Genomic DNA, 22239 nt, shown 5'->3' with positions numbered 1-22239 from the left:
TTTCTAGCCCACCAAGTCACGAACTTGTGGGCTAATTCCATCTGGAAGCGTCGTGATGCGGTGTCCGAGAGATTTCACGCGAAGGTCCTCAGCACCGAGGTCAGCAGACTCAGACATTCCTCCATCTTGGGGAGGAACTTGTTTGAGCCAAAAGACGTGGAACAGGCAGCTGAGAGGTGGAGGAAGTCCAACCAGGACTCCTACATAGGGCTCTTTCATCGAAGCCCTATAAACCACCTCCAGCACCCCAACAACCTCGCACGTCCAAGACAACGAAACCGGCAGTAGCAGCAAAGGCAACGGTGTCGAAGCCCTTTCCTGTCAAGGACAGGAAAGGCAAGAAGTCCTCCAGGGGAGGAAAAAATCGTAGAGGGAGTGGCCGAGGCCGCAAACGATAGGATTAGCAGTCCCCCGCATGTCCACCAGTGGGGGGATGCCTACAAAGTTGCGCGATCAGGTGGCAGCAACTCTGGGCCGATGCCTGGACGATTTCTGTAATCAGTCAAGGTTATTGCGTCCCGTTCACAACATCTCTACCTCCCCTGACAGGGGGTCCAGTGTCGTTGAGCTCCCTTGCCATGGGATCGGCTAGGGGGCAAGCCCTTCGGGCAGAAGTCGAGACCATGTTGAAGAAGAGCGCTCTCCAGGAGGTCGTCGACGGCTCCCCCGGCTTCTTCAGTCGACTCTTTCTTGTAAGGAAGGCGTTTGGAGGCTGGAGACCAGTCATCGACCTCTCAACCCTGAACAGGTTTGTAAAGCAGACCCCGGTCAGTATGGAGACGGCAGACACAGTCAGACTGGCAGTGAGACCCCAATACTTCATGTGTACACTGGATCTGAAGGACGCGTTCTTCCAGATCCCAGTCCATCCGTCTTCAAGGAAGTACTTAAGATTCAGCCTAGACAACAAGATCTACCAGTTCAAGGTGCTGTGTTTCGGTCTCTCCACAGCACCCCAGGTTTTCACCAAAGTGTTCACCTTGATATCATCGTGGGCACACAGGATTGGCATCCGTCTCCTCCGTTATCTGGACGACTGGCTGATCCTAGCAGACTCGGAGTCGACCCTTCTTCGACACCGAGACAAACTTCTGGGACTTTGCCAAGATCTGGGGATCATGGTAAATCTCGAGAAGTCCTCTCTGCTTCCTACTCAAAGACTGGTATATCTAGGCATGATCTTATACACCAATCTCCACAAAGCCTTCCCATCAGACGACAAGATAGCAAGGTTGAGGAGGGTCGCAAGTCCTTTCCTCAGACGAGACGAACTCCCAGCCCAATCCTGGTTACGTCTTCTCGGTCACCTCTCATCCTTGGCCCGTTTAGTTCCCAATGGTCGCCTCAGAATGAGATCTCTGCAATGGCGACTCAAGTCTCGGTGGAATCAAGGACACGATTCCCCGGACGTCATGGTCCCTATGGGGCCTGCGGAACGGACGGACCTTCAGTGGTTGGTGACAGACGAGAACCTACGAGAGGGAGTGGATCTTCTTGTCCTCCCCCCGGATTTGATGCTGTTTTCGGACGCCTCAAAGAAAGGGTGGGGGGCCCACGTTGTGAACCACAGGACCTCAGGCCTGTGGTCAGAATCAGAAAAGTACCTCCATATAAACCTGCTAGAAATGAAGGCCGTATTCCTGGCCCTTCAACAGTTCCAACAATACCTGGTGGGTCACTTTGTGATGGTGATGAGCGACAACACCACAGAAGTGGCTTACATCAACAAGCAGGGAGGCACCTTTTCACAGCAGCTATCCCATCTTGCAGTAGAGATTCTGAGATGGACCGAAGTCCACTCGATTCCACTATCGGCTCGCTTCATTCCAGGAAAAAGGAATGTGCTCACCGACAGTCTGAGCAGAGCTCTCAGATAGTGAGTACCGAGTGGTCTTTGGATCGTCTAGTAGCCAACAAAGTCCTGACTTTGTGGGGTTCCCCGACTGAGGATCTGTTCGCTACAGCGTTGAACTTCAAGCTCCCGCTGCACTGCTCCCCAGTCCCGAACCCCAAGGCACTCTGGCAAGATGCTTTCCAACAACGGTGGGACAACATCGACGTTTACGCCGTTCCCCCGTTCTGTCTGATGAGGAGGGTGCTCAACAAGACCAGAACATAGGTCAGTCTCACGATGACCCTGATAGCTCCGCTCTGGCATCATGCGGAATGGTTTCCAGACCTTCTGCAACTCCTGACGGAGGTCCCGAGAGAACTCCCTCCACGACGCGAGCTACTCAAACAACCGTACGCCAACATCTTTCACAAAGCCGTAGCTTCACTTCGGCTTCACGCCTGGAGACTATCCAGCATCTCCTCGCAGAGAGAGGATTTTTGCAACAAGTTGCGGAAAGGATGTCTGGACACCTGCGAAGGTCATCCGCAGGGGTCTACCAGGCAAAGTGGAGAGTTTTCTGTGGTTGGTTTCATGGAAGGGGTATCTCTCCACTCGATGCCACTATTCCAGCAATAGCGGAGTTCTTCGTGTATTTGCGAGAAGAAATGCGCCTTTCAGTCTTGGCAGTGAAAGGCTATCGCTCAGCCTTAAGTCTCGCCTTTAGGCTCAAAGGAGTGGACATTTCTTCTTCGCTGGAACTTTCTTTACTCATACGAAGTTATGAACTTACCTGCCCTCAATCGGAAGTGAGACCTCCTCCATGGAACGTGGTTCGAGATCTCAGGTCTCTGAAGAGACCTCCCTTCGAACCATTACGCCAGGCTTCAGATCGCCTGACTTGGAAGACGGTGTTCCTACTTGCGTTGGCTTCGGTCAAACGAGTTGGAGAACTGCATGGTCTCTCGTATGACATCGCCCATTCAAGGGGATGGGGGGACCTAATGTTCAGATTCGTTCCTGAGTTTGTAGCTAAGACTTAGAATCCGGGAGTGCCAGACCCTCGGTTTGACTCTTTCCGGATTTCGAGTCTTCGTTCTGTAACAGATGACCCAGACCATGTCCTACTGTGCCCAGTAAGGAGTCTGAGGCTCTATCTTAAGAGAACAGCTGCAATTCATCCTCAAGTGCAAGTATTGTTTGTAAGCACTGGGAGGACAAAGAGGAGGGTCACCAAGAATACCATTTCAGCTTGGATTCGTAGGGTAATCCATCAATCCCTGAATCCCGACCCTCCTCCGTCACGTCGCCCTAGAGCACATGATGTCAGGGGCATAGCTACGTCCCTGGCCTTCAAAAAGAACTACTCAGTGACGCAGGTTCTACAAGCAGGGGTGTGGAAGCGTCAGACGACCTTCACAGCCCACTACCTGCAAGATGTGACCCACAGGAGGCTCGATACGTTCTCTATTGGCCCTGTGGTGGCTGCACAACAGCTGGTTTAAACCTCAGGCTCTTTAATGGACAAGTAGCAGAGGGTTGAGGGCATTGTTACCCGGTTTTAGTCTGCATGAATGAAAAGGTATGTCTGGCCCTTATTCTTTTCTTCATCCTCCCCTCTCTTGGGGAAAGCAGCATCCTGGGTTCTCTGCACAGCTGACCTCAAACCACTGCAGGTAAACCATGTTCCCTTGTGTTCCTAGTATTAAGCTAATACTGTCACGTCCCCATACCCTGACGAGGTGGTATTGGGAGAGTCCTAGCCTCAAGTTCCATCTGAAGAACTTCAGGTCAACCTCCTAGGACAAGTCACACTTCATTCCTCCACACACAGCTTATGTAGGCCTTAGCCCTTGCAGAGCAAGGTGCTAGCGAGGCGCAGGGACTCCTCATCGTTGAGTACCAACACACTCAGATACTGAGTCCCCGGGCAAAAAGCCAAAAGCTAGTCATGGCTGGGACTTGCCACCCTACCTAAGGGTTGAGTCACCCATATTAAATAGCGTGGTTTGTATTTCAGTTACGGAACAAATGACAAATTCGTAGATTTGTATTTTTCCTAACTATAAAAACCTTAGCTATTTAATCAAACTTGCCCGCCGGCCCTGTCCCCCTTGAAGTCCTACCTCTAAGCAAAGTGAAGCTCAGCACAGGTGTGTGTGAGGGTTGGTGGGGTGGGGGTAGTATACTACCCCTCCTTACCCACCGCTAGTTCACCGCTAACTAGCGGTGGGGTAGTAAACCCTCATTAAAATTCTAATGGCTCGTTATTTCAGCTACGCCGAAAGTAATTACCCATATTAAATAGCTAAGGTTTGTATAGTTAGGAAAAATACAAATTAACTACGAATTTGTCATTTTTCCTAACAATACAAACCTTTAGCTATTTATACAAACTTAACCGCCAACGCTTTCCCCCTTGAAGTCCTACTTCCAAGCAAAGTGAGATCAATCACAGGTGTGTGAGGGGGAGGGGTAGCAAGCTACCCCCCCTACCCCCTGCTAACTAGCAGGATGGCTAGTTAACCCTTGCTAAATTTTGATAGCTCATCCTTTCAGCTTTGCCGAAAGTAATACCACTAATAAATAGCTAAAGGTTTGTATCGTTAGGAAAAATGCAAATTATTTCTGAATTTATCATATCTATTTGTTTTCACTTGTATTCTCATCATTATTACTGCTACAGGTTTGGTAACAGATGCCGATACTGGAGCTGGTCTACCTGGAATTTTTGTTAGTGTAGATGAAATAAATTATAATGTAACAACATCTAACCGAGGAGAATATTGGAGACTGTTGATGCCTGGTGAATACACATTAGTTGCTAAAGGCTTTGGGTAAGTCTATTTTATAAAGTTGCTTTTTAATTTTATTTATTTGTATGCATGAGTAATATCGAGTTTAATAAGTACTGTACTGTACAGGTATTTTATATTTTCTTTTAAAAGTACTTTATAAATTTACATACACTCTCTATACTGTAATTTATTGCACAGTTTATAAGTGCTCTTAATAATGAAATTTTTTTTTTTTATACTCAACTAATGATCACATACAGTATATGCTCACCTCCTCTCCACTACTTTTCTAGTGTCAAAACGCTAGGGATATATTTAACTTCGAAACTGAAGATACGGAAAGACTGGTGCATCAGTTACCACTTACTACTAGAATTTTCATTCCTTTACTAAGGGCATGTGTTTATTGAAGGGAAAAATGGGAACGTTTAAAATGGTTTAAAAATGTTATGGGTAAGTTTCATTTAAAATAAGCTTTTGGAGAAGGAGCAATACAGTAAGAACATCAGGTGAGTATAGAAACAAGAAATTTTATTATATCAATTGTTTTTTATTAGAATTATATTTTTGAATGTAAGAAATTGATCTTTTTATGAATAGAACTTACCTGGCAGTTATATATATATATATATATAGCTAATGTCTCTACTTTCGGCAGAATTTTTCAAAACGCGGCAACCGCCTTGTGGTGGTTGGGCGGTTAGGTTGTTAACAACCCTTACAGGGTGGTACAAGGAATCTTTCCTGTTTTCTATTCTTCAGTTCATCTCTGCCGGCCGGATCGCTAACTCGTTGGTCCGTCATTAAGAGTTTTTCTTCGCTTTCCCTGTTTTGCTGTACTAGTCTGCTATTTGGTGAAGTACACTCATTTGGCGATTTGGCAATCGTGTTTCTGTTATTTCTTTGCTTTTTTGCTGTTATCATTATGAGTGATAAAATTCAATTCCGTGTCTGTGCGAATGAGGAATGTAAGGTGAGATTACTGAAAATGGCGGTAGATCCTCACACCGTGTGTTTGAATTGTAGGGGTTTTGAATGTGCTCTTAATAATAGGTGCGGGGAATGTAAGGTTTTGGATGAAAAGGATTGGTTGATTATGAAGCGCTATGTGCGTAAACTAGAGTTCGATAGAGTTAGGAGAGCTTCTAGGTCTAAGTCTAAGTCTGTTAGTGGAAAGGAAGACGAACTTAGCGTAGATTTATCCTTTGATCCTATAATTAATTCCTCTTTGGAAGTTGATCCTTCCCTTGAGTTAGTAACTCCTGCCCCTTCTACAGGATCCGTATCTGTGGATGACCCTCGGTACGCTAGGATGGGTGCCGAGTTGAAGGCCATTGAAGAACAACTTACAGCCTTTAAAGATAAGAGAAGTGAAAGTGATTTTAGTGCTTGTGAAAGTGCAGTGGAGGTGGCGACTGATCGAACCTGTCATTACCCTAGGCCTAGACCTCTACCAAGCTCCCAGGACCAAGGGAGAAGGTACGTTAACAACCGAAAGGGGGTGAGAGGTACGTACCCTTGGTCAGCTGTCGCCTCAGACAGTCCTGTTGCCGATACCCGGGCTGTTCTTGACTGTCACGGAAAAGAGGTGTCGGATGTGTTAATTTCTTCTCCGAATTCTCCCAGACGTAAATGGAAGTTTAAAGCGTCAAGACCTACTAAGAGGAGGTGGAACCGCAACGAACTGTCTTGTTCTTTCTCTCCCGGTTCTAGCAGTCATGAACCTTGTCCGTCGGAGGATGATTTCGACTCCGTACCTGTGAAAAGGACGAAGTCTAAGCCCGCAAGTCAGGATATTACAGCCGAAGATCCTTCCCCTTCTACAAGTGTTATTTGTCAGCTCTCTCTTTTGGGACCGCAAGACCCAGCAGAAGTTGCTAAATCCTTTATGTCTGTGATGCAGGAACAACTTTTTACATTAGTGCAAGCATTTAGCCGCCCTCACGCCCAGTCTGATAGACGTAAAGACGACTCTTTGCCTATTAAGAAGTCAACTTCTAAGAGGGAACGGAGTTCTTCTCCTAAGGAAACCTTACTCTCTTCGTCGAAGACACGACACTGTTCTGCTTCCTCTACTGCTCAGCGCCAGGACAATACCTCCTCTCTCTCTCCGGCGCCAGGACGATATTGGTATGCTTACGCAGGACGATACTTCCTCTCGTCGCCAGGACGATACCTCCTCTCGTCGCCAGGACGATACCGCCTCTCGTTTTCGACGCCAGGACAATACCTCCTCTCGTTGCCAGGACGATACCGGCTCTCTTTCTCGACGCCAGGACGATACTGCCTCTCGTTCTCGACACCAGGACGATACCGCCTCTCGTTCACGACGCCAGGACGATACCGCCTCTCGTTCACGACGCCAGGACGATACCGCCTCTCGTTCACGACGCCAGGACGATACCGCCTCTCGTTCACGACGCCAGGACGATACCGCCTCTCGTTCACGACGCCAGGACGATACCGCCTCTCGTTCACGACGCCAGGACGATACCGCCTCTCGTTCACGACGCCAGGACGATACCGCCTCTCGTTCATGACGCCAGGACGATACCGCCTCTCGTTCTCGATGCCAGGACGACTCTGCCTCTCGCTCTCGGCGCCAGGACGATACCAGTCTGCTTCCTCAGGACGATACTGCCTCTCATTCCAAGGACTCTTCTAGCGCTCAGCGCTAGGACAATACCTCTTTCCGGCGCCAGGACGACACCTATGCTCGGCGCCAGGACACAAGCCCTCTTTTGCAGGACGATTCCTTTGATTTGCCTTTGTGTGTTTCTAAGGAGCCTTCTTCTCGTTTGAAGGATGTTGCAGATGTGGATCAGGACCTCGAGGAGGTCTCTGATGACGATGATAAACCTGCTGACGCCGACGGAGATTATAAAGTTCTCTCTCGCTCTCTTCTGGAACTTTATGGAGAGGAATTCCAACCTGCTGCTCCGCAATCTCCTCAATCCCAATTTAACAGAAAGAAGGCCAAGAAACAGTCGGCCTTCAGATGAAGCTGTCAATTTCTGCAAAGAAGGCTCTTGCGAAGATTGATGACTGGATGAAGGAACGGAGACAAGCAGTTAAGACTTCCTTCTTGTTTCCACCAGCTCGTCTTGCTTCAAAGGCTGGTATGTGGTATGAGACTGGGGAACCTTTGGGTCTGGGAGTGCCTTCCTCCTCCAAGGGTGACTTCTCTGGCTTAGTGGACTCAGCTGGAAGGCATGCTCTCAACTCAGCCAAGGTCATGTGGTCAATGTCGGAGCTGGATCATCTCGTCAAAGGTATTTTTAGTGCCTTTGAGGATTTAGTTTTCTAGACTGGTTGCTAGGGACTCTGGCAAGGAAAACTGACCAGATGGAAGGAACTCGAGACCTAACCAGTATTATGTCCTGTATGGACAAGGCCCTCAGAGATGGGGCGAATGAGTTGGCTTTGCTGTTCTCAGCTGGAATCCTAAAGAAGAGGGCCCATTGCGCAGAAGTCTGCGCTTCTTTACGCCCCCCTGTCTCAACATCTTTTTCCCGAGACCCTGGTGAGAGACATTACGCTTTCGCTGGCCCAAAAAGCCACCCAAGACCTATTATCTCGTTCGGCTCGTAAGCCCTTGGCAGCTGCTCATTCTTCTTCGAAACTGGGAGGAAAAGAAATTCCAGCAGCCCTTTCGGGGCAGGGTTACTTCAAGACCAGATTTTAGAGGAAGAAGGCAAGAGTCAGGACCAAGATCAAACCGAGGTTCGTTCAGAGCTCGCTCTAGAAAATGAAGTTCATCTCCTCTAGACAGTAGGCGCAAGACTGTCAGGTTTTTGGCAGTCTTGGAAGAGAAGAGGGGTGGACACCTGGTCCCTCTTAGTCATCAAGGAAGGTTACAAGATCCCCTTTTGGAAGAAAATTCCTCTCGCAGATACTCCGCTGGCCTTAGTAGCCCAGTACACAGATCCGGGGAAACAGAAGGCCCTTCTAGACCTAGTTGACCAAATGCTGGACAAGGGAGCGATAGAACCGGTTCGGGATCTATCCTCCCCAGGCTTTTACAATCGCCTTTTTCTAGTGCCCAAGAACTCGGGCGGATGGAGACCCGTCCTGGATGTCAGTTCTCTGAACGTCTTTGTGGAGAAGACGAAGTTCTCCATGGAGACGACTCAGTCTGTGCTGGCATCAGTACGTCCAGGGGACTGGATGGTGTCCCTCGATTTGCAGGAAGCGTATTTCCACGTCCCCATCCATCCGACTTCAAGGAAGTACCTGAGATTTGTAATGAAGGGCAAGTGCTTCCAATTCAGAGCACTTTGTTTCGGTCTCAGCACGGCTCCTCAAGTCTTCACCAGGATAATGGCGAATGTGTCAGACTGGCTGCATCAAGAGGGAATAAGGACATCCTTCTATCTGGACGATTGGCTGATTCGTTCACGATCGAAGGAGAAATGTCTGGAGGATTTACGAAAGACTTTTATGATGGCTCAAGCTCTAGGCCTGGTCATCAACAGGGAGAAGTCTCAGATCAAGCCGAATCAGACTATTCTCTATTTGGGGATAGTTCTGAATTCAGTTCTTTTTCGGGCTTCTCCCTCACAGGAAAGACAGACCAATTGTCTCGAAAAAGTCTGAAGTTTCCTGGACAAAAAGAGGTGCTCAGCGAAGGAGTGGATGAGTTTGCTGGGAACTCTCTCCTCCCTCGAGCAGTTTGTCTCACTGGGGAGACTCCATCTAAGGCCTCTACAGCACTTTCTTTCGAAAACGTGGAACAGAAAGACGTAGGAAGACTCCTTTTCCTTCCCCATTCCAGCAGAAGTCAAGGATCTTCTGAAGTGATGGCTGGATCCGGCCTTGTTGGGGGAAGGGATCTCCTTACACAAGAAGAACCCAGACCTAGTGTTGTTTTCAGATGCGTCAGAGTCAGGTTGGGGGGCAACACTAGGAAGCAAGGAGGTCTCAGGCTTTTGGGAAGGAAATCAGTTGGAATGGCACATCAACAACAAGGAGCTGATGGCCATTTTTCTGGGGCTAAAGGCCTTCAAAGACTCAGTGTCTGGGAAGATTGTGGAGGTCAACTCAGACAACACCACAACTCTTGCGTACATCAGAAAACAAAGGGGGACTCACTCTCTGTCCCTGTTCGAAACAGCAAGGGAGCGCCTTCTTTGGGCAAAGGAGAACAAGGTAGATCTGCTGACGAGGTTTGTACAGGGACAGAGGAATGTGAGGGCGGACATGCTCAACCGGAAAGGGCAGGTCCTTCCCACAGAATGGACCCTCAACCAACAGGTCTGTCAGAGTGTTTGGAGGCTGTGGGGGAGACCCCTAATAGACCTTTTCGCCTCCAACCTGAACAAGAGGATCCCCATCTATTGCTCCCTGGTTCCGGACAAGGAGGCTATAGCAGTGGACGCCTTTTTGATGGATTCGACGGAGATGGACACACATGCCTTTCCCCCGTTCAAGATCATCAACCTGGTAGTCAGGAAATTTGCCCTCCTTGATTCGGAGGTGGTGGACATGTTGATGGACTTTCCAAGAAGCCTTCCTGCAAGTCCAAAGCTGCTCAGACAACCCCACTTTGAGAGGTATCATCAAAACCCCCTCGCTCTCAATCTGACTGCCTTCAGACTATCGAGAAGCTCGTCAGAACGAGAGGATTTTCAGAGCAAGCTGCGAAAGCTATCGCCAGAGCGAGAAGGGTCTCTTCACAGAGAGTCTACCAATCCAAGTGGGAAACTTTAAGAGCTTGGTGTAGGAAGCACAAGGTTTCCTCATCCACTACCTCTGTAAGCCAGATTGCTGATTTTTTGTTGTACCTCAGGCAGGACGCTAAGCTGTCTGTGTCCACAATCAAAGGGTACAAAAGCATGCTCGCTTCAGTCTATCGGCATAGAGGCTTGGACTTGTCTCATGATAAGGACTTACATGACCTCTTAAAGTCTTTTGAGACAACCAAACAGGTCCAGTTAAAGCCCCCTTCTTGGAACCTTGATGTGGTTCTTAAATTTCTGTGCACCAAGAGATTTGAGCCCATCTCACAAGCTCCTCTTAGGGAGGTTACAAAGAAAACCCTCTTCCTTTTGGCCTTAGCAACAGCTAAAAGGGTCAGTGAAGTCCATGCAATTGAAAAGCAGGCAGGCTTCAATCTGAATGGGGCAGTTTGTGCCTTAAGAATAGTTTTCCTCGCCAAGAACGAGAACTCTTCAAAGCCCTGGCCAAGGACCTTTGAGGTTCTTAACTTGACTAACCTAGTAGGTCAAGAACAAGAGAGGCTCCTCTGTCCAGTCTGAGCCCTCAAGTCCTACTTATCTCACACTAAAAATGTGAGAGGCTCTTCTAGCTCCTTGTGGTGTTCGTTGAAAGATCCTCAGAAGCCCCTTTCTAAGAACGCTTTGTCTTTTTTCCTGAGGGAAGTACTAAGAGAAGCGCATCTCTTGTGTGAGGAAGAACACTTCGGCCTTTTAAAAGTGCAGGCTCACGAAGTGAGAGCCATTGCGACCTCGCTTGCTTACCGCAAAAACATGTCGGTCAGACAAATTTTGGATGCGACGTTCTGGAGGAGCAACTCTGTTCGCTTCGCATTACCTCAGAAAGGTGAGAGTGGATTATGAGAAATGCTATACCTTGGGCCCATACGTAGTTACGGCTTCTGTATTAGGCAAAGGAGTTACTACCTCCCCTCAACCTTAGTTTTGTATGCCTGTGTGTGGGTTGGTGTTTTTAATGGTTGTCTGAGGACGTCAACTTGTGTACAGTCACCTCAGTCTAGTTAGATAATTGATATCTAATTTGCAAAGGTTAGGTGGTTGGTTTTGGTAAGGTTACAGTTTTTAATATAGGGGCAATAGGTAGTCCTGAAGTCTAGTCAGATTGTTGGTCTCACCTCATTGACAGACTCGATTGAGTTTTTTTCAGCACTGCAGGTCGCATCCTGGCTGACATTCCTAAGGGAAAGCGACTCAAGAGGCAGGAATCTTTGAAGTCAGCTACCTTAGCAGGTAAGGAATCAAGGTGTTTTTTTATCCTACAACTTTTTTGGTTGTTTCCCCAATGATGTTTACTGTGTAATACCCTCCTCTAAGTGTGTTAATCAGCTATATATATAAAACTGCCAGGTAAGTTCTATTCATAAAAATGGAGTTTGTATGATAAAACAAAGTTTTATGAATACTTACCTGGCCGTTATATATATTCTAAGGCCCCGCCCACCTCCCCTCAGGAGACAGGTCGGGCATAGATGAACTGAAGAATAGAAAACGGGAATGATTCCTTGTACCACTCTGTAAGGGTTGTTAACCACCTAACAGCCCAACCACCACAATGCGGTTGCCGCGTTTTGAAAAATTCTGCTGAAAGTAGAGACATTTGCTATACAGTGATCCCTCGTTTATCGCGGTAGATAGGTTCCAGACCCGACCAGCGATAGGTGAAAATCCGCGAAGTAGTGACACCATATTTATGTATTTATTTAACATGTATATTCAGACTTTTAAAACCTTCCCTTGTACGAAGTACTGTTAACAAACTACCCTTTAATGTACAGAACACTTAATGCATGTACTACAGTACCCTAAACTAAAACAGGGACAAATATTAAAGGCGATTTTATATCATGCGTTTCCTAAACACGCCAAAAAGCACGATAAAAAATGGCAACTTATGTTTTGTTTACGTTTATCTCTGATCATAATGAAGAAACAAACGCATTTACACATCTGTGTATAGGTTGGTTTTGCATCGATTATATTGATTATTCAGTACAGTATGTTGATTTTGTTATTACCAATGTTTTTACTTAATTTTTCTTAGGACTTCCAAATGAAATGTTTTTCTTTATGACGCCGCCTGAAACGACGGCGTCATAAAGTATGCTCGGTAAACAAACGAAGGCATTTAACGCGTATGATGAAAGTGATAAATAATGAGTATTACAGTAAAAGCTTTTAGAAAATATGTTATTACAAATATTATTTACCGTATCTATATAAAATCATACAACCGTAGCAAAGCAGGAAAACAATTTACGAGAGAGAGAGAGAGAGAGAGAGAGAGAGAGAGAGAGAGAGAGAGAGAGAGAGAGAGAGAGAGAGAGTGTGTGTGTGTGTGTGTGTGTGTTGTTTTACGTACGTAAATGTAAATTTAAAAAAAGAAAAAATAGCCGCCATTTCATTTAAAATAGGTTATTACAAATATTTTACTTTATCATATTACAGTAGTCTGTATAATACTGTAAAGTTCAGTACAGTACAGTATGTTGTTGTTATAGTCGTGGCGATGAAATTCTCACGAAACAAAAACATGGCATTTGATTACAACAGCTGATTCTCTCTCTCTCTCTCTCTCTCTCTCTCTCTCTCTCTCTTCGTGTTATACAATACTTACATATAGATGAAGAAACTAAAATTAGTTTTCTTAGTGTCAATTAAATACATACATACATATACCAAAGGCACTTCCCCCAATTTTGGGGGGGTAGCCGACAACAACAAGAAACAAAACAAAAAAGGGGACCTCTACTCTCTACGTTCCTCCAGCCTAACCAGGGACTCAGCCGAGTTCAGCTGGTACTGCTAGGGTGCCACAGCCCAACCTCCCACATTTCCACCACAGATGAAGCTTCATACTGCTGAGTCCCCTACTGCTGCTACCTCCGCGGTCATCTAAGGCACCGGAGGAAGTAGCAGGGCCTACCGGAAGTGCGTCACAATCGCTCGCCATTCATTCCTATTTCTAGCACGCTCTCTTGCCTCTCTCACATCTATCCTCCTATCACCCAGAGCTTTCTTCACACCATCCATCCACCCAAACCTTGGCCTTCCTCTTGTTCTTCTCCCATCAACTCTTGCATTCATCACCTTCTTTAGCAGACAGCCATTTTCCATTCTCTCAACATGGCCAAACCACCTCAACACATTCCTATCCACTCTAGCCGCTAACTCATTTCTTACACCCGTTCTCACCCTCACCACTTCGTTCCTAACCCTATCTACTCGAGATACACCAGCCATACTCCTCAGACACTTCATCTCAAACACATTCAATTTCTGTCTCTCCATCACTTTCATTCCCCACAACTCCGATCCATACTTCACAGTTGGTACAATCACTTTCTCATATAGAACTCTCTTTACATTCATGCCCAACCCTCTATTTTTTACTACTCCCTTAACTGCCCCCCAACACTTTGCAACCTTCATTCACTCTCTGACGTACATCTGCTTCCACTCCACCATTTGCTGCAACTACAGACCCCAAGTACTTAAAATGATCCACCTCCTCAAGTAACTCTCCATTCAACATGACATTCAACCTTGCACCACCTTCCCTTCTCGTACATCTCATAACCTTACTCTTACCCACATTAACTCTCAACTTCCTTCTCTCACACACCCTTCCAAATTCTGTCACTAGTCGGTCAAGCTTCTCTTCTGTGTCTGCTACCAGTACAGTATCATCCGCAAACAACAACTGATTTACCTCCCATTCATGATCATTCTCGCCTACCAGTTTTAATCCTCGTCCAAGCACTCGAGCATTCACCTCTCTCACCACTCCATCAACATACAAGTTAAACAACCACGGCGACATCACACATCCCTGTCTCAGCCCCACTCTCACCGGAAACCAATCGCTCACTTCATTTCCTATTCTAACACATGCTTTACTACCTTTGTAGAAACTTTTCACTGCTTGCAACAGCCTTCCACCAACTCCATATAAACCTCATCACATTCCACATTGCTTCCCTATCAACTCTATCATATGCTTTCTCCAGATCCATAAACGCAACATACACCTCCTTACCTTTTGCTAAATATTTCTCGCATATCTGCCTAACTGTAAAAATCTGATTCATACAACCCCTACCTCTTCTAAAACCACCCTGTACTTCCAAGATTGCATTCTCTGTTTTATCCTTAATCCTATTAATCAGCACTCTACCATACACTTTTCCAACTACACTCAACAAACTAATACCTCTTGAATTACATCACTCATGCACATCTCCCTTACCCTTATATAGTGGTACATTACATGCACAGACCCAATCTACTGGTACCATTGACAACACAAAACACACATTAAACAATCTCACCAACCATTCAAGTACAGTCACACCCCCTTCCTTCAACATCTCAGCTTTCACACCATCCATACCAGATGCTTTTCCTACTCTCGTTTCATCTAGTGCTCTCCTCACTTCCTCTATTGTAATCTCTCTCTCATTCTCATCTCCCATCACTGGCACCTCAACACCTGGAACAGCAATTATATCTGCCTCTCTATCATCCTCAACATTCAGCAAACTTTCAAAATATTCCGCCCACCTTTTCCTTGCCTCCTCTCCTTTTAACAACCTTCCATTTCCATCTTTCACTGTCTCTTCAATTCTTGCGCCGGCCTTCCTTACTCTCTTCACTTCTTTCCAAAACTTCTTCTTATTCTCTTCATATGACTGACCCAGTCCCTGACCCCACCTCAGGTCAGCTGCCCTCTTTGCCTCACGTACCTTGCGCTTTACTTCCACCTTTTGCTCTCTATATTTTTCATACTTCTCTATACTATTACTCTGCAGCCATTCTTCAAAAGCCCTCTTTTTCTCTTCCACTTTTACCTTCACTCCTTCATTCCACCATTCACTGCCCTTCCTCATGCTGCCTCCAAGAACCTTCTTGCCACATACATCACTTGCAATCCCAACAAAATTTTCTTTTGCTAACTTCCACTCCTCCTCTAAATTACCAGTTTCTCTTACTCTCACCTCGTCATATGCCATTTTCAACCTTTCCTGATATTTACTTTTTACCCCTGGTTTTATTAGCTCTTCAACCCTCACTAGCTCCCTTTTACATCCACCTACTCTATTCCCCCCACTCTTTTGCTACAACTAATTTTCCTTCCACCAAAAAATGATCAGACATACCGTTAGCCATACCCCTAAACACGTGCACGTCTTTCAATCTTCCAAACATTCTTTTAGTTATCAACACATAATCCATTAATGCCCTTTCTACTACTCTTCCATTTGCCACTCTTACCCATGTATACTTATTTTTATCTTTCTTTTTAAAAAAGCTAGCACTTATTACCATCTCTTGTTCAACACACATATCTACCAGTCTCTCACCACTCTCATTTTCATCTCTTGTTCAACACACATATCTACCAGTCTCTCACCACTCTCATTTTCACCTGGTACGCCATACTTCCCAATGACACCTTCTACCTCTCCAGCGCCCACTCTAGCATTTAAGTCACCCATAACAACTACATAATTCCTTCTACCCAGTCCTTCTACACACCTAGTTAATTCACTCCAGAATTCATTCCGCTCTTCTTCACTTTTCTCACTACCTGGCCCATACGCACTGACAAAACGCCCAACATTCCCTACCCAACCTAACCCTTACCCACATTAACCTAGATGATATCTCCTTCCATTCCACTACTTTACCTGTCATCCATTCACTCAGCAATAAAGCCACACCCTCTCTCGCTCTTCCCCTTTCAATCCCAGACACTCTACCAGACATTTCACCAAACATCACTTCACCCTTTCCTTTCATCTTTGTCTCACACAAGGCCAATACATCCATCCTTCTACTTCTAAACATACTTCCAATCTCACATCTTTTACTCTCTATCGTACTACATCCACGCACATTCAAACACCCCAAAACTAGAGTGCGGGGAGCAGTCACTCTCCCCCCAGCTCCATCTCCTTGTTGCTGTCTCACAGGATTTTTTTATACAGGAGAGGGGGTTCCCAGCCCCCTCGTCCCGTCCCTTTTAGTCGCCTCTTACGACACGCAGGGATAACGTTGGCGCTATTCTATTTGTTTTATGCCCCCGCGGCCACAGGGGGCATAAAATAATTAAATACGAAACGAAAAAATTATGCCAAGTTTACATTCATTTCAATCGTTGCTAAAAATACGGCATCCGATTTCATCAGCAAACCACTATTTTTCAATATTTAACTTAGCCGGTGATTATAATAGCTGCAACTCTGTTGCTCGACAGAAAAACTCTACGGAAAAATTCGCCAGCGATCGCTACACAGGTAGGGGGTGTACTCAACAGCGCCATCTGTCGTTCAGATACCCAGTACTCATTGTAAACAAAGAACTCAATTTTCTCTCTGTCGAGCTATCGACAAGACGCTCTTATTCGCTGTTGCTAAACTGGAGTTTTTTCACAACTAATTGGTGAAGTACTTTATTCTAGTTTTGAGCTTTCGCTATGCAGGTGTTTTATCTTCATCTTAAATCTTGAACTCGTTTTGGATAGATTTAATTATGGTGACAAAGAGAGTATGGACTTTCTTTCACTTTTAAATGGCCGACCCTTCCCTTAGACGGAAGTGTGTTTAGGCTTTTAGTAATTCTTATCACGTTATATATTTTATATCTCTCCGCCTTTATTAGGCCTCTTCGATTAACTTTCCATTTATTATAAACATATAAAGAAATAAATTTTAATGTTTTGTTTATATAGACCTTTCCTGAGAGTAGGCGGTCCTAACTTGGAAACCGAAGTTAATCAACGTTGAGCCCTTTATATCGTAATTAGCTTTTAAAGAGCTAAGGATTTAAAACTTTTTAAATGTAATATTTTATGAAAGAATTTCTTTGATAGTCTTCGTACTGTTTTCAAAGATGAACTAACGTTTAGTTTTTTTATGCTACGCAGTTGTTGACGTTCAGGACGTTCAACATGCGCTCTATCGTTACGATAGAGAGAGAGTGTATCACGGTTTCACTTTGCAGTAAGAGTAAATCGATTCTGACGTTTTGTTCATTCTTTCTTAGCTTAAATGTTTTAAATTCTAATTTAAAGGAACTTTTTATTGAAGTCAAATAACATGTTTTTTTTGACGAAATATAATTGGGCTCTTCTCTTAGGTGCGAAATCAAGAGAGAAAGAGAGAGAGAGATAGAGACGGAGGGAGAGAGAGGAGAGAAAACGTTCCGTTCAAGCGGGTAACGTTGTTCTCAAGTGTTACTCGCGTCCCTAATCGCTGTACGGGGAGGAAGGATAAAACGTTTTTAGGTTTTTATTCTCGTCCCCAGGCTATGTGCGGTGAGAGATTGAAAACGTAGTTATATGAACTAGTGTTTAGTCTCTTTCCCAGCCACTGATTTTTTTTTTTTTTTATCTCAAAATATGTTTTCTGTTTTTTGCTGGTATTAATGAGCTTGCATTATACGACTGATTTCGCAATTACTACCTTTTAATGAAGGGTAGAATTGCGTGTTTCAGGTAGAAATAAGTGCAAAACAGAAAATCGAAGTGATAAAGTGATATGCGCAAAGTGTTACAGTGTTGCGTCCGAGGCGCAAAGTGTTACAGTGTTGCGTCCGAGGGTTCGTCTGTTCGTGCCTGTCGTTCACCCTTACATGCTCCCAAGCCCAGGGGAGAAGTAATGTCAAACGACTTATGGGTTCGAGAGGCCTTGACCAACGAACAGACATTTTTCCCTCTATGGTATCGGGTGTATCTTACCAAGATCTCCCCTACCATAAGACGAGAGAGACGTTGTTTCTCCTCGTCATCCGAAGGCTTTTCGCATAAGAAACCTGTCACAAGGTTTTCGAAGCCCTTAAGCGAAAGTCAGTCCTTTCAGGACAGGTCCAGCGTCCTGGTTACAACCATTAGGACAGCTCTGACCCTTTGCAGTCATCGGATAACTGCTCGCCGCCTAACAAAAGCGTAACACAGACTCCGAGAGTCTTTTTTTTTGTAGGCAAAGTGTTGCGGTCACAGACGTTACCCTCGTCTCTTACCACAACCATTTCCGTTGATCCTTAATGGGTTGTATGGCAAGACATGCAGTATATGCTTGCCTCCCTTATGGAAGACTATTCTACCGATTAGTCCGTTGAGTCTAGCCGTTTATCTCATCGATATTCTGGCTTTCAGCCAACCTAACGTTCCTTTGTGCTTACTGTTGACGTTGGCGTAGCTTAGTCACGTCAGTCAGGTTGTTTAGAACCACACTCGATGCGGTCTCGTGTGGTTTTTCAGCCGCATTTGGACGTTAGGCCACTTGCTGATACTCCTGTTGACGTTCAAGACGTTCACTAACAATCGGAGTTGACTTGTTTTGACGCTGTGCGTCAACCTCCGCATTCTAGAGTCGTTTTGACTGCTCAGTCTAGGCAGTCAAAGCAGTCTCGAGTGGACGCTGTGCGTCCTCACGCACCCTGTTGTGGTTGACAGTTCAGTTGTTGACAGTTCACAGACTGTCAAGCAGTTACATGACGTTGCGTTCTGGTCCGCTACTAATGCACCAGTGAGTGTGGACTCTGCTTGTAAAGCATTGCCACCACGGTAGGTCTCTCCCTTGCTTGAGACTCAGCTTCTATCGGACAAGGTTCCTGTAGATGAGGAAGTTGCAGTTCTCCCTCCTACTGATATTCCCTTGAGGACTCTGTCAGATGGAGAGGAGCCTAAAGCTGCCTAGCCTCCTATGGACTTTAATTAAATCATGATGATTTTTTTTAAGGATCTTCGTCCGGATCTTTTTGTAACTGCTGCTCCTCGTTCGCCTAAACGTCAGAGCTTACACTAGGCCTAGCTACTTCGAAGCCGTTGTTTTTAAGCTAGTGCTCTCTTCGCTCTCCTAGAGAGCGTTACGTTGGCTAGGCGACTGGTTTTTCACCAGGAGGAGTTTGGGGGATACAGCCTTTGCTTTCCCCTTCTTTTAAACTGGTTTATAGAGCGAGAGTCTGATATGACACGAGAGAAGTTCTCGGCTTGGGAGTTCATGCCTCTGCCCAGATAGACTTCTCAATTCTGGTAGACTCTCCCTGGCGCCTAGCCAGGAGACGCTCCAAGTTGTGTACAGGTCAACTTCACAGCTGTTTTTGAGCCTTTGAAGTTTTGCTGTACAATTATGTCACGCATAACAAGGCTTTCAGGGATGGTAAACGGTTCCCGCCTCAGTCGCTAACCCCGTCTGTTGCCACACCTGCTCCCGTAGACCCTAAATGGGCTTTGCTGCAAGACATGCAGTCCAAGCTTGCGTCCTTGATAGAGGACTTAAATGCGGAGAAGGTTGCTAGGCCAACAACCTTCCAACCGGTCGGTTTGTGCGCCCTGTTGACGCTGAGGTAACCTACTCGCGTCTGCCAGTGGAGGTGGTTCCTCCACCGATGCGACCCAGTGTGGGTTGCCAGCCGCACGTTGACGTTAAGCGACGCTCGGAGGTGGTTGTTGACGTTCAGGACGTTCAACAACCAGCAGAGGTGACTTGTTTTTGACGCAGTGCGTCAACCTCAGCAAACCCGGTAGGGTGTTGACTGCACCACCCAGACGGTCTAGACAGTCTCGGGTTGACGCTGTGCTTCCTCGCGCACACCATGGTTGTTGACAGTTCACAGACTGTGCAGCAGTTCCATGATATTGCGTCCGGCTCCGTCACGCATCCACCAGTGCGACCGGACTCATCGAACCAGACGTTGCCCACTCCGTTGCCGTTTCCTCATCAGTTTTCGGAGGAACCCCTCTGATGAGGACGTTGCTGAACAACAAGACGATCAGCCCCCAGAATAGATCAAGCCCTGCTATCCATCCAGAAGATGCTGAAGAAGGAACGCTGCTCAGTCAGGCTGTGGATGAGTCTGGTATGGACGCTGTCATCCGTGGAACAATTTGTGTCACTAGGAAGACTACACCTCCGTCCTCTTCAATACCATCTAGCTTTTCACTGGAAAAAGGACAAGACGCTAGAAGCGGTCTCGATCCCGGTTTCCGAAAAGATAAAGTCTTGTCTGACTTGGTGAAAGGACAATATCAACCTAAGAGAGGGTCTTCCCCTAGCTGTTCAGACTCCCAACCACGTTCTCTTCTCGGACGCATCGGACGTAGGCTGGGGTGCGACATTAGACGGTCGGGAATGCTCGGGAATATGGAACTCGAGTCAAAGGACAATGCATATCAACTGTAAGGAGCTACTGGCAGTACGTCTGGCCTGGAAAAGCTTCAGGTCTCTCCTTCAAGGCAAAGTGGTGGAGGTGAACTCGGACAACACCACGGCTTTGGCGTACATCTCCAAGCAAGGAGGGACCTACTATCTGACGTTGTACGAGATCGCAAGGGACCTCCTCACCTGGTCAAAAGGTCTAAACATATCACTAGTAACGAGGTTCATCCAAGGCAACTTGAATGTCATGGCAGATTGTCTCAGTCGGAAGGGACAAATAATTCCAACAGAATGGACCCTCCACAAGGATGTATGCAAGAGACTTTGGGCCACCTGGGGCCAGCCAACCATAGATCTCTTCGCAACCTCGATGACCAAGAGGCTCCCAATATTTTGCTCACCAATCCCGGACCCAGCAGCAGTTCATAGAGATGCCTTTCTCCTAGATTGGTCACATCTGGATCTATATGCATTCCCTCCGTTCAAGATTGTCAACAAGGTACTGCAGAAGTTCGCCTCTCACGAAGGGACAAGGTTGACGCTAGTTGCTCCCCTCTGGCCCGTGAGAGAATGGTTCACCGAGGTACTTCGATGGCTAGTAGACGTTCCCAGAACACTTCCCCCTAAGGGTGGACCTTCTACGTCAGCCACACGTAAAGAAGGTACACCAAGGCCTCCACGCTCTTCGTCTGACTGCCTTCAGACTATCGAAAGACTATCGAGAGCTAGAGGCTTTTCAAAGGAGGCAGCCAGAGCGATTGCTAGAGCAAGGAGAACATCCACCCTTAGAGTCTACCAATCGAAGTGGGAAATCTTCCGAAACTGGTGCAAGTCAGTATCCGTATCCTCGACCAGTACCTCTGTAACTCATATAGCTGACTTCCTCTTATATCTGAGGAAAGAACGATCTCTTTCAGCTCCCACTATCAAGGGGTTACAGAAGCATGTTGGCATCAGTCTTGCGTCACAGAGGCTTAGATCTTTCCAACAATAAAGATCTACAGGACCTCCTTAAGTCTTTTAAGACCACGAAGGAGCGTCGTTTGGTTACACCTGGTTGGAATTTAGACGTGGTACTAAGATTCCTTATGTCAGACAGGTTCGAACCGCTACAATCAGCCTCCCTGAAAGATCTCACCTTAAAGACTCTTTTCCTGGTATGCTTAGCCACAGCTAAAAGAGTCAGTGAGATTCATGCCTTCAGCAAGAACATCGGATTCTCATCTGAAACGGCTACATGTTCTCTACAACTTGGTTTTCTAGCCATAAACGAGCTGCCTTCTCGACCTTGGCCAAAATCGTTCGATATTCCAAGCTTATCGTATATGGTTGGAAATGAACTAGAAAGAGTCTTATGCCCTGTAAGAGCTCTTAAGTTCTATTTAAAACGAACTAAACCTTTTCGAGGCCCGTCTGAAGCTTTATGGTGTTCATTTAAGAAACCATCTTTGCCTATGTCAAAGAATGCTTTATCCTATTTTATCAGACTGTTAATACGAGAAGCTCATTCCCATCTGAATGAGGAAGACCAAGCTTTGCTGAAGGTAAGGACACACGAAGTTAGAGCTGTCGCAACTTCCGTGGCCTTTAAACGAAATAGATCTCTGCGAAGTATAATAGACGCAACCTATTGGAGAAGCAAGTCAGTGTTCGCGTCTTTTTATCTTAAGGATGTCCAGTCTCTTTACGAGAACTGCTACACTCTGGGACCATTC

The 22239-nt window shown here is 46.1% G+C and overlaps 1 protein-coding gene across 1 annotated transcript in view; it reads left to right on the top strand.

Moving 5' to 3' along the window:
* Positions 1–22239, top strand: part of LOC137643134 (carboxypeptidase D-like) — a 194005-nt gene that overhangs the window by 138431 nt on the left and 33335 nt on the right. The window contains exons 6-8 of the mRNA XM_068375984.1: positions 4518–4668; positions 5042–5082; positions 5865–6026. Coding sequence (XP_068232085.1) covers positions 4518–4668; positions 5042–5082; positions 5865–6026 — 354 coding nt within the window. The remainder of the gene's footprint in view (positions 1–4517; positions 4669–5041; positions 5083–5864; positions 6027–22239) is intronic.

The sequence above is a fragment of the Palaemon carinicauda genome, chromosome 6, assembly GCF_036898095.1.
Source record: "Palaemon carinicauda isolate YSFRI2023 chromosome 6, ASM3689809v2, whole genome shotgun sequence".
Classification (NCBI taxonomy): domain Eukaryota; kingdom Metazoa; phylum Arthropoda; class Malacostraca; order Decapoda; family Palaemonidae; genus Palaemon; species Palaemon carinicauda.
Note: the sequence above shows the minus strand (reverse complement) of the source record. Positions and strands in the feature narration are given on the sequence as shown.